The 13,058-nt window shown below is 48.7% G+C and overlaps 1 protein-coding gene across 5 annotated transcripts; it reads left to right on the top strand.

Annotated features, from left to right (window-relative positions):
* Positions 1–286: 286 nt before the first annotated feature.
* ZNF691 (zinc finger protein 691) lies at positions 287–10,498 on the top strand. Of its 5 annotated transcripts, XM_042246744.2 has the most exons (4): positions 287–328; positions 995–1,064; positions 2,062–2,109; positions 4,155–10,498. In XM_042246744.2, the coding sequence occupies exon 4, from the start codon at positions 4,164–4,166 to the stop codon at positions 5,010–5,012; it is 849 nt and encodes a 282-aa protein (XP_042102678.1). In that variant the 5' UTR covers positions 287–328; positions 995–1,064; positions 2,062–2,109; positions 4,155–4,163; the 3' UTR covers positions 5,013–10,498. The 5 variants fall into 5 exon arrangements, with proteins under 5 accessions (XP_042102678.1, XP_011969290.1, XP_011969450.1 ...); XM_012113900.5 differs by lacking the exon at positions 2,062–2,109 and having other exon boundaries at positions 4,055–10,498; XM_012114060.5 differs by lacking the exon at positions 2,062–2,109.
* The last annotated feature ends 2,560 nt before the right edge of the window (positions 10,499–13,058 follow it).

The following is a 13,058-nucleotide window of genomic DNA, read 5'->3' on the forward strand; positions in this document are numbered from 1 at the left end:
TACTGCTTCCCACACTGGTGGCCCGCACTTTGGGCTTTTAACGCCGGAGTGCAGCAGGAAGCCCTCGACCTTAAAGGGAATCCAGTCTCCACCACTAAATTCTAAACTTCTCAAATTTCTTCTCCGAGCCTATTATTTTCCACAGGACTACGACTCCCAGCAGGCCACGCCAGGGATTCTAGCGTTGTGGCAGCCAGTAGAAAGGAAAGGGAATCCTCAGGAACCAATCCTGAAGAGGTAGGGCGGATCCTTTCCGGGTTCCGGTTCCGGCTCCGCCCCCCAGCTCAGTGAGGCGGTACTGTTCCTGACCGCGAGACGCTGGAGCTAGGTGGGTTGGGGTCGGGCCCGAGGTCGCGGTGGGGAGGTGCTAGTGGCTTCGCGGGGAGCTCTCAGCTTAGTCCCTTTCCTGTCACCGGGCAGCTGGGGCTGTGGCTTTGTTCCGCGGACCCACTGGGGAGCAAACGGGGCCCTGTGGTCCCTCGTCCCAACTCCTGGCCCCTTCCCCCGGCCTGCACGGCCAGCGTCTGGCTCCAAGCCCCTGCCTTCCCGCCCTTCTGTTTGCCTTTGAGTACCCAGTCCCGCTGCCACTGACCAGATCTTCGGGGTCAGCTTCTCCTTCTCTCCCACCCCTCCGGCCCCACACCCGCCCGGCAGCTCTGAACTTAGCTCCTCTACAACGCTCCAACCTCAGACTCCGCCCGGCTGCACACAACCCAGCCTCTTGGGTCGGGTTCCCACCCTGACCAGTCTCCTCGGACCCTCTGACTCTCTTGGTCCTCTTCTCTCTCTGACTCTTTATCCATCCCCTCACCCCCGTTCAGTTCGCAGTGCTCTCACACATTTCCCCTGATATTTCCAAGCTCCCTCCAAGTCTTGACTTGACCCTAAAGGCTCCTCAGACCACTTTCCAGCTTGGTCCCTTCCATCTAACCCAGGCCCTTGGCCTTCAGCATCTCTGATCACCAGCCCCATCTTCTTGGCTCTTACTTGTTAGATCTGGATCCTTTTCCACACGGTCTCAGTCCCTTCCACCTGTGGCCCTCCCTGTACCTCTGAACCTCCTGGTAAGTCAAACCCCATGAGTCCCTTTTTCCCCAAATCTCTGAAATGTGATATGGAAATGCTTCTTTACCTGGCACTGTCTTAGTAGATGGTGGGTTCCCCATCTTTGTCAGTCTTGCTCATCCATCCTGCAAGTCCTGACTCAAAGACGGCCTTTTCCACGAAGCTGCTTATCCCTGAACTCTTCAGGGAGATATGCCTGTGTCATCAGAACTCCCAGGGGACTGTATTTATTACTGGTGTAGCGCTTAAAAGCACTGGCTTTGGAGCGATGGGCATGGCTCCCAGCTCTGCCACTCATTGCCCTTGGGCAAACTACAAGTTTCCTGCTTCGTCTGGAACTTAACCTTCTACACATGTATGACAGTTTTTGGAGTTAGTGGCCCATGACGCTGCACTGTACCATAAAGTCTTTTAGGGTGGTGACTATAGTCTTAAGTCTTCTTATTCAACCCAGCATTCAGCTCTGGGAAGAGTCAGAGCTTGGTATATTGTGGATTCTCAGTATAGTAGGGTTGGCAGTGAGTGGAGGCCGTGTAGCTTGTTGCATAGAGAGATATTGGAGCCCTAGCTGGGATGGACAGGAGTAGGAGGTAAATTAAGGTCATATCCATTCACTGATACTTAAAAAATTTTGAGCACAAGGTCTTGTGCTGGAGACATTACCAAAATGACCAGTCTCTGCCCACAAGTTGCTTATAAACTAATAGTGGGAACAGATTTGTAAACAGATAAAACACCATAAAAGCCAGTACAAGACTCTGTGAGTGCATAAAGGAGGAAGTGAGCAGGAGTTAAGAGATTGCTAAGGAATGGTGGGTGAGAATAGACACAAGTAAGCATGAAATGGGTTGTGGAGACAGGCCTGGTCTTCATTCAGTTTATTCAGCAAATATTTATTAAGGATCTTCTGTGTATGACTGCCACTGCTCTAGGAGTTTGGTTTACATTAATGAATAAAGCAAAGAACCTGGCCCTAATGGGACTTATGTTTTGCAGGGGGAGGCTTATACTAAATAATAGACATAAAGAACAGATCATTAGAAGGTGAGAAATGCTATCGGGCAAGGGGGAACTGAGTGTGGGGAAAGGGGTTCTAATTTTTATTTTTAACTTTTTGTTTTGGAGGGGTTGTAATTTTTAAAGGGATGGTCAGAAAATAGTGACTAAGTATCAAGGAATAGTTTCTGATTTTTTTCTTTTTTGCAGTTTTGAAAGTGAAGCAGCTTTTTTTTTTTTTAAACATTACTTACCTAGATTCTTGAAAAAAGAAACACTCTTAACAGATTGGTAGATTATAGTTTGCTTTCTTTTGTTTGAAATAAAGTTTTGTTAGGATACAGCCACACCCAGTCATTTACGGATTTTCTATGCCTGCTTTTATGATACAACAGCAGAGTCGAGTATTTGCAACAGAGATCCTATGACCCCAAATATTTACTAAATATATATTCGCTGGTCCTTTACAGAAAAAGTTTACTAACCACCCCCCCACCCCACTCCTTAAAGATTTAACGTACTGTCCATGTTTCATATTTTAGATTATATACACTGTACCATTTTTTAATTGAATTTTTTCCTTTCCTAACACGATCATGTAAGGAATCTTTTTCATTCTTGCCTTCTTTACAGGGCTAGCATATAGTGTCTTCAACAGTTAGTCGCAGCTGTCATGTACTGAATGACTAGTACGTGCCACAGTTTACACTGAGCGTATGGTAGGCATTTCCTCTAACAGTCCTGCTGTGTCAGTTGGTATCACAATTTCAGTGATACAGGAGTTGAGGCCCAGAGTGGTTGAGTAATTTGCAGAGTTGTAAAGACAGTGTATGTCACCATTGGGATCCAGCCCTAAATGTAGCTGGTGTCCCTTCCATTATTGTTTGTTGTTGTTTTCCACAAGGATGAAGAATTGCCAGTCTTTCACTCACCGTCCTCAGTGTCCCATCGTAGCCTGGGCTCGCCTCCCTCATCCCCTTGCTCATGTCACTCTGCGGTATTTCCACCAGTCCGCTCTGCCTTTTGAAGTGCCGTTATTTCCTCAAGGTTCTGAGGAAACACCGCTCTCCTCTTGTCAGTCTTTCTCCCCCTCATTTGCCGTCCGTGCCTGTAGGGACTCTAAAGGAGTCTGTGTGGCTTAGCGAGCGCCTACTGACGTGTGCACAATAGGCCTGGGCACTGTGTTGGGGGCAGGAGGGCAGGGGGGGCAGTGTGTGCCTGTGAGACTGGTGTGAGAGTACAGCTGGCTGTGTGTATGGTGTGTGGTTGTGTAGCCATGTATGTGGTTCTGTGCATGGGAGGGCTGTGTATGGTGTGTGTGATTGGTACGTGTGTGGCTGTGTACGTGTGACTGCATGATATGCACGTGTGTTGTAAGAGTGACTGTGTGTGTTTGGTGAGTATGACTGTGTGTGTGGTGTGAGACTGTGTGTGTAGGCGCTGCTCTCTGGGGTGTATGAGTGGAAGTGGGCACTGCCCAGGCAGACCTGCAGGGGGTCTTGGAGGACCCAGATGTCCCCCTTTATTCGTTAGACTGTGGGGAGATGAGGAAGGGAGGGTGGCAGAGCACTTGAGAGGATGCAGAGCTGGGCCTTGTGAGTGGGTAGGAGAGCCTCAGGACTTAGAGGCTCTGTTCTTTTCAGTTTGAAAGCAGGCAGATAGAGGGATACTTGTAAGGAAGGTTTTTCCAGAAAAGGTTAAACAGAATGGGAATTTCTGTTAACTTAGTTAGAAAAATCAAACTCACCCCCTAATGGAAGGTCCTGTACTTGCAGGTGCATTAGTCTAGACTGTCTTGGTTTAGTGTGGTAGTAAGATAAGTGACATTATGCAAATTTCACAAATAACATCTTTTGAGGGTGGACAAAGCTGGGGGCCTTCCTTTTGCTCTGGTGGGTTTCTTTATGTATCTGTGGAGGTTTGTCACTTGAAAGTTAGTAAAGGCATTCTTCCGAGTATTCCAGTTAATGGAATGAAATGGTTCTTTCTATAGGGATCATGAACTGGGACAGAATCAACCCAGGATAGAAGATTCGCTGGGGGCTGGCCTGACCCATGGAATAAAGGTGTTGGCCATTTGTGTTCATTCTCAGGGTTCAGAGATGGGCAGTGAGAAGGAGCAGAGCCCAGAACAGCACCTGCCCGAGGAAGGGGAACGGGGTAATAAGCCATGGAGAGTGGATGACTCCAAGGTACTGGACGGGGAAAAAGAGCCTGGGCAGGCAAGCCCGTCGGAGGGGCCACAAGGGCCCGGTCCAGAAGAGCCAACGCAGGAAGTCGCTGTCTCTGCTGCAGAGCCAGAGGACCTCTCCGCTCATCGGAGGCCCGAGGTGGATGAGAAGCCCTTTGTATGTGTCCAGTGTGGCAAAACCTTCAACAACACCTCCAACCTGAGGACACACCAGCGCATCCACACGGGCGAGAAGCCTTACCAGTGCTCCGAGTGTGGTAAGAGCTTCTCCAGAAGCTCCAACCGGATCCGGCACGAGCGCATCCACCTGGAGGAGAAGCAGTACAAGTGCCCCAACTGCGAGCAGAGCTTCCGGCGGCACGCGGACCTCACCACGCACCAGCAGGACCACCTGGGCCGGCGGCCCTTCCGCTGCGACCTCTGTGGCAAGAGCTTCGGCCAGAGCGCGGCGCTGGCCGTGCACTACCGGACCCACCTGGAGCCCGCGCCCTACATCTGCTGCGAGTGCGGGAAGAGCTTCAGCAACAGCTCCAGCTTCGGCGTGCACCACCGCACCCACACGGGCGAGCGGCCCTACGAGTGCTCCGAGTGCGGGCGGACCTTCAGCGACATCTCCAACTTCGGGGCGCACCAGCGGACCCACAGGGGCGAGAAGCCCTACCGGTGCACCGCGTGCGGGAAGCACTTCTCCCGCAGCTCCAACCTCATCCGCCACCAGAAAACACACCGGGGGGAGCAGGCCGGGAGAGAGTCCAGCTGAAGAGGCCGAGGGAGCAAGGACAGGGCAAGGGGCCCCAGCCTAGCGCAGAAAGGTCTTTAGGAGCCGCTGCTGCCCCCTTGACCTCAAGCCCTTCTCCCACTTTGGAGAAGGGTTTTCTGTTGCCTCTGAAGCCAGGATCTCCAGGAAGTCAGAGAAGGGACTCTGAGTAAAAATCTACATTTTCCAGGCCAATTTCTTGTGGTAGAGATAGTCAGAGGACTCTGTCTTAGTTTCATCTTGAGGTGAAAGAAATAGGGTAGGCTTAGTACCTGCTTATATCCTTAGGGTGACCTTCCCCGGCCTTTAAGGAAGTTCCTGTGAGATAAGCATCACTGTCTGGAGGGCCTCTATTGTATATGGACTGCTTGAGCTTAGGGCGCACTGCAGGGGTGCGCCCGCTGTGCCTCAGCTGGCCAGGGAGGAAGGGGCTTCCCAGGCCTGGAGAAGAGGTCTGAGGTCCTACTTTAGGAATGAAAGGGAAACCCTCAAGGAGCCATGATCCAGGGACCTTCACATTCCCTCAGGTGTGTGACTTGTCACCCCCAGCCCAGCGTGCATCTGTTTCCCCAGGATTAGCAGTAAAACCCTTTAATGAAAAGGGCCTGTGTACTTATTTGGGGGCATCAAAGAGGTGGGGAGATGGTTGCACTGCCACCACTCTGGAAGGGAGTTGAATTTCAAGAAAGAATGGGCGACTGCTCTGAAAAGCGGAAGGAAGCAGCTGACTGAGGTCTGTGAGGAGGAAGGGGAGAGAGGGGGGAGTGGTAGTAACTGAGCGTCTGCTGTGTGCCCTGGAGGCCACAGCCACGTTCCCATTCTTCATCCAGTGCTGCAGCAGCTGCAGGGGCAGATGTGGAGGAGACAAGTGAGGAGAGGCGGAATCGCCTGCTGTGGTCACAGGATGGGAATGCTGGTGGAGCCGGGGTTCACGCCTGGGTCCCCCTTGTTTCTGAGCTGACGCTCTTTCACTGCATTCACCTTGCTGGCTTCCGAGGGAGGAGCCACTCAGGGAGCTGGCCTGGGGCCAGCTGATTTCCTAGAAGCGGGAGCTAGCGCACGGCCTCTTGAGACAGTCCCAGACCCTTTGCTCTGTGGGACGTCAGTGCCAAGCATGAGAACCTTTTCAACTTAGACTGATAGTTGATTGACACTATTCTGTGCCTAGGAAATAGGATAGTAACTTGGAATAGGGGCTGAGGGGTGGGACAAGATGAACCTAGAGAGAGTCTTTGCCGTTAGTAGCAGCAGTTTAGTTCCTAAGGTTGGGACAGCTTGGTAGAGGTCAGGCCTGGCTTCCTGCCCTTCTGAAGGCTTGGCTCCATGTGGCAAGTTTTCAGTGTTTTCTGCATTAAAGTTTATAGAGTTCACCCAGATTTCCTCCAACAAATCCAAAAGACTCCCGTCTCTGGCCACTCTGGGGTTTTGTTCTTCCAGAGTGAGGGGCCTTCTTCATCTGTCACCAGCTGGCAGAATGTGCCTGGCACAGCTGATGACCTGACTACAATGGGATCCTGCCATCCACCCAGGAGGGGATGTGCCTTTATTTTTTCTAACCATAAAAGATGATTTCCAAACAATTCCTTGATATTTGTAGGGTCCTTTTTAGTTTACCAAGCACTTTTATTTCGTATACATTTTACTGCTCCTTGAAAATCTTCATACAAAGTATTTTAAACATACAGTCACCCAACTTGTATGTATAACTTGCTCCCTAATAATAGAAGTTGCCAGGGACTTCCTGGCTGTACAGTGGTTTAAGACTGCTTCCACTGCAGGGCTGCGGGTTTGATCCTGGCTGGGAAACTAAAATCTCTCATGCCATGTGGCCAAAAATAAAACTTAGAAGTTGCCATCTAACACCTACTGAGGTCCAGTTATTTCTGATATGCATGATTAGTGTGTAAAGTAGCAGTATCCCCATTTTGAAGATAAGGAAATGCTGAGGGTTTGAATGACCTGACTTAATGGCTGAGCTAGGATTCCAGTTAGGCCAGCTCTTCATTTTTGCTCATTACCAAGCTAGGTCTGCTGGTCTCTCAGTCTGGGGAGCTCGGTAACATTAACCTTCCAGACCCAGAGCCTCAGTGACAACTGCTATGACTTGGAGTCTTGCCAGTAAGACCTGCTTTGAGCTTGCTGGCCCATTTCATTTACCCGTTTCTTTTGGTGTTGGTCCAGGCTATTGAGTTCTGATTAGCCTATTCACTCTCTGATTTCTTTTTTTTTTTTTTTTTTGCTAACTTCCTTTTCTTCATTCCTTTTTCCTCTTCCCTTCTCCCTTCCCCTTCTCTCCTCCGTCCCCATTCTGTTCCTCTCGCTTCCTCCTAGTTACTAGGAGTACTGACAGTGAGGATATGGCTTCTGTATTTTCTAGTGTGGGGTGGCTGCTAGGTTTCAACAGCAGGCAAACCTGGAAGGGTGGGGCTCCCATCAACACCTGGCACTTGATCCTTGTGTAGTGACCACCCACAGCCTCCCTGCCCCTGGACTGAATTCACATGAAGCCCCTTCCTCTCCCATCAGCATGCATGCAATTCAGTTCCATCCACCAACATTTATGAAGCAGCTATTACGTGTCAGGAAGCAGGGACTTCTCCCTGCCTCACCTAACGGAGTTCTAACTGGATTCCTGAGAGGATCCAGAGCAGGGAAGAGATGTTGTGGGTAGGTGTGGAGAAGGGAAAAGCTGAGCACGCATAGCCTATGTACAGGCCCTCTCTTCCTTCAGCACTGGAGGACCTTGACCCCTGAACTCTCCTCTATGATAGGAAAGATCTAAGGGACATCAACACAGCCATAGCCAGAGCTCATGGGTCCTGACTTCTGTTGGGATAGGCAGTCACCCCTGGTCTCCTTATGCTCTGAAAGTTCTGGGTTCCTTCTGCTATGAGATCCCAGATGAAAGGAGAGACCCACATGTACCTTTACCTGCAGGTCTTGCCACCTACCATCCAGTACTCCTAGGAATCAAGGCATTTTCCTGGTCTCTAGTCCACAGAGAGACGTCACCCCATTACGATTTGGGTAACAATACTTCTTTCCCATTCTGTCTCACAACACCATAGTGCAGGCAAATTGCAGGATTGCTTTTGATGGAGCCCAGAAGATAGGCCTGGAACCAGCCCTACACAGGTTTGGGTATTGGGAAATGGTGATTATAACAGCATTTACTATTGATCCTAATTTTAAGTCTTCATAGTTCTGCAAGGTAATTATTGTTGCCATTTTGCCGACGATGAAATCGAGGTTCAGTTCAATTAAGTAATTTGCTCATTTAAGGTCATGTGGCCACTAGGTGGCTCACCTGGGATTTTAACCAACCCAGACCTGATCCTAAGGCCTTCTTAATGACATAGTAATTGAGCCTTGCCCCTGGACCCTGACTCCCTGTCAGGTCCCACTACTCCTTAGAGGGGTCCTGTCCCAGAGGATGGTCTTTCACATCTCTGTCATGGTTATTTGGCCTGGCCTAGGGATCGATGTTCCTGGAGAAGATGGGGTGTACTGAGCCGAGGCCAGGCTGCTGCGGGTGAGGTCTGAACAAGAACAGGGATCAGCTGGAGCCCTGTGAGGCTCCTTGTTCTCCCTCCCCAGTAGGTTGTCTTCTGGGCAGTACAACATCTTGCTCTAGTCCCCAGGGTGATTTGGGACCCTGGGACAACCAGGGCTTGCTCTTCCTCTTCATTGGACCCTGAGAAGCTGACTCTTTCCTCTGCTCTGGGACACTGTCCCGGGCCTCAGCTTACTGCCCCGAGGCTCCCACCCTGGGTCTAATTTTCACCAACCCTCATGTGAGACACCAGACGGGTACAGGCTGCAGAGCTCTTTCACCTGCAGTAGCAGGCCAGTGATGGGAGAGGGAGCAGCCTCCAGGAAGAGGTGAAAAATAACTACCACTTTACCCTTCAGAGTTCTTGCCTGAGACCCACGTCACAAAAGACAGATGAACAGGAGGAAAACAAGTTTATTCATGTGTATATCTCACAAACCTGAGAGACACCCAGGGAAAATGAGTGAACTCACCTAGGTGGGCTGATGTGTTCAGTTGTGTCCAACTCTGCCACCCCATGTAGCCCACCAGGCTCCTATGTCTGGGATTTCCCAGGCAAGAATACTGGAGTGGGTTGTCATTTCCTTCTCCAGGGGATGTTCCCAACCCAGGGATCGAATTCACATCTCCTGCGATCTTTACCACTGAGCCACCTGGGAAGCCCTACCTGGCCTAAACCAGCAGTTTAAATACCATCTTTAGCCAAAGACAAATAAAGGTGAGGGTGAGGAAGCCAGCCAGTTCCAGGAGGTTGCCAGGAAGAGCAGGGTAAACAGCTTAAGGTTTGTTATGCGGATTAAGTGTCTGCCTTCCCCATCAGTAAGATTCTCTATTTAGTTGTTTTCTCCTAGTGCAGTGAGGGAGACACCCTCACAAATAGAGATTTCCTTTATAAGTGTAAATTTGCCTTTCAAAAAAAGTAATTCCTACTCTGTTTTTCTGAGTCATTCCTTCTGACTGTGGGAGACTGGCACTTAAACCCAGCGTTCCAAGGCAGGATGATAGGTGCCATTCGCAGTCGTGCCCAGGGGTCTGTGGGAGCAGCCCCGGGGAGGGCTCTAACCTGGCCTGTACTGGACACTGGCCCCCAGGAGGGAATAGGACAGTCCTTCCTGCTAGGAACTCAGAGGAAGGGAAACTCCCTTCTGAACAAGGTGCTGGGGGAACACAGGCAGGATGCCTAAACTCTTCACAGGAGAGGAGAAGGCTGAGAGGATTGAATCTGGTCTTGGAGAATGAGTAAGTGTTTACTAGTTAAAGAAGAGGAAGGCTATTTCTGATGGAAGGAAAGCTTTAGTGTTTTAGGGAACAGTGAAATATTTGAGGCAGTGAAGGTTGTCCTGGGTGAGAAGATGAGGTTGGTAAGGTAGTTGGAGACTGGGTCCTGAAGGGTGTTGGATGCCAGGATAAAGAATTTCAGGTTGTGGATGGTAGAGAATTTTAAAGCCAAGAGATAGCATGATCACATTCATGCCTGAGGTTCCTGTGGTCTGTGTAATCCTCTGTGTCAACAAAAAATTAATCAGGCGATCTAAGAAAGAAATGGAAAATTTTATTTGAGCCATACTGAGGATTATGACTCAGGAACAGCCTCTCAGAAAGCTCCGAGAACCGTTCCACCCATTAGAGGCCAAAGAAAAGTTATATAAATTTTTGAGATAGAGGGTTGTGCATTAAGTGTTATTGACAGTTTACACAATCCAGATCTGTGTGTACAAAGCAAGCAGTGGGCCATGGGTCATCATGGCCCCTTCCAAGATGAAGAAGGAAGGTTTTCTCCCAGAAAGTTATAACCCTTGATGAGATTAAGAAGAAATGTTATCTCCAAATGAGGTCTGGTCAGTGCAGGCGCATAACACAGTAAAGGGGAGGGAGAGGAGAAAATAAAAATTTTATTTAAAAATTTGTCTTACCATAAAATATCAATTTTATTTCATCACTTGTTTGTCTCTATTTGCTTAATCACAGAACTAAGCACCTTTATGAGTTCCCTGGAACGTCCTGTCACATTAGGCATTTGTACAGCTCAAATCCCTTCGAGAGACTGTGAATCTTGCGGAGGGGTCTCATCAGGGAGTGGAACTAACTTGCCCTTCTTTCCTCCCATCACTGTCCTTATTCCTCTCTCAGATTGCTGTGGAAACTCCAGGTCATTTTACTCTATTATAAAAAAGCTGTTCAGCTGTCCTCAACTTCTGATAATTTGTATATGCAAACACATCAAGGGACTCAGCAGAACAAAGGCCTCACCACTTAACAGTGGTACAGTTCAGTCGCTCAGTTGTGTCCAACTCTTGGCGACAATGGTACAGTTCAGTTCAGTTCAGTCGCTCAGTCGTGTCCGACTCTTTGCGACCCCATGAATCGCAGCACGCCAGGCCTCCCTGTCCATCACCAACTCCCGGAGTTCACTCAGACTCACGTCCATCGAGTCAGTGATGCCATCCAGCCATCTCATCCTCTGTCATCTCCTTTTCCTCCTGCCCCCATCACTCCCAGCATCAGAGTCTCTTCCAAAAAGCAGTTGTAAAAAAAATCCAAACGACAAATATCCTGGAAGATTTGCAAAGCACGTGAACATATTAAGGGTTCAAGATGGTCATGTGAGCACAAGTGGTTTCCACTTCTTTCTGAGACTCCCATTAAAAGGACAGAATAAGAATATAAACACCTAACAGCAAAGAGAATGTCAGGGAGAGGGGATGGCAGGTGAAGCAATGTCAACACCTCTCTAGAAGTGGATGACAACACATTTGTGGTTCAGCAGAGTGGAGGAAGCCATGGCCCAGAAGGTAGGTGATGGACGTGACGGCCAGTCTTCCTGGCCAGATCCCACAGAGGCTCTGAGTTCGTAACCAGTTCATGTCATGTCCGAGGACAGACATGAAAAGTGCACCTAAAAATGAGGGCGCTGGTAGGAGCTCTTTCTGTGCAGAAGCTTGTACCAGTCAGTCCCCTACCCCTCAGCCTTCAAAATGGAGAGTGATTGGCACTTACTTTCAGACAAGCAACACATCACACACACACACACACACACACACACACAGAGCCAAACCAAGAAGAATCATTCTATGGAAATCCACTGGCACTTACTTTCAGACAAGCAACACACCACACACACACACACACACACACACACACACACACACACACACAGCCAAACCAAGAAGAATCATTCTATGGAAATCCACTGAGTCCCTAGGAGAAATCTAGGGTGTTTAATGCGGTGTTGACATCTCAGAATAAAACTTTTGTTATTCTGACATTTATAAGTCCCCCACCCTTCCCCACCAAGAATCACCCAAACACTCACCCTGTAGTAATTGCCGACAGAAAACTCTACTGCGAACGTCCTTCATGGTCCCGCTCAGGAAGCAGGCACGGCCGCGGAGGAACACAGCAACGGGAGCACCCAGCGCCACTACTGAGATCGTTGGTCTGTGACTCTGTGAACACACAATCCGCAGCACTAGAATGATAAAGGCAGTTAGAAGCATGAGAGGCAACGTAAACAGAGTAGGTGACTCCGGACAACAGAAAGTTATAATGGCACAGTGAACGTGAGTGGAGTCGCTCAGCCGTGTCCGACTCTGCGACCCCGTGGGCTGCAGCCCACCAGGCTTCTCTGTCCATGGGCTTCTCCAGGCAAGAGTACTGGAGTGGGGTGCCACTGCCTTCTCCAGATCTTCCCGACTCAGGGACTGAACCTGGGTCCCCTGCATTGTAGGCAGACACTTTACCGTCTGAGCCACGAGGGAAGTCCAGTAGAATCATTAAAAAAATTTGATTATAGTTCATTTGTAATACTCTATTGGTTTCAGGTATACAACATAGTGACTCGGGATTTTTATAGCTAATACTCCATTTAAAATGATTACATTGGTTATATTCTCTGTGCTGTACAATATATCCTTGTACTTCATTTTATAGAGAGTAGTTAGTAACTTAGTCCCCAACCCCATCTTGTCTCTCCCTCTCCCCGACTGGTGACTACTAGTTTGCTCTCTGTTTCTGTGAGTCTGCTTCTGTTTGGTTATATTCATTCATTTTCCTTTTTAAATTTCACATATAAGGGATAACAAAGTATTTGATTCATTTCACTAAGCATAATGCCTCCAGGTCCGTCCATGTTATTGCAAATAGCAAAATTTCATTCTTTTCATGGCTGAGTAATATTCCACTATATGTATATGTGTGTGTGTGTGTATATATATATATATATATATATATATGTACACCACATCTTCTTTATTCATTCATCTGTTGAGGGACACTTGGCTTGTTTCCATATCTTGGCCATTGTAAATAATGCTGCTATGAGCATTGAGATGCATTTATCTTTTTGAATTGGTATTTTTGTCTTTTTTTGGCTATATATCCAGGATAGAATTGCTGGGTCATATGGTAGTTCTATTTTTAGTTTTTTGAGAAACCTTACTGTTTGCCATAGTGGCAGCACTAATTACATTCCCACCAACAGTGTACAGGTTTCCTTA

The sequence above is a fragment of the Ovis aries genome, chromosome 1, assembly GCF_016772045.2.
Source record: "Ovis aries strain OAR_USU_Benz2616 breed Rambouillet chromosome 1, ARS-UI_Ramb_v3.0, whole genome shotgun sequence".
NCBI classification, from domain to species: Eukaryota; Metazoa; Chordata; class Mammalia; order Artiodactyla; family Bovidae; genus Ovis; species Ovis aries.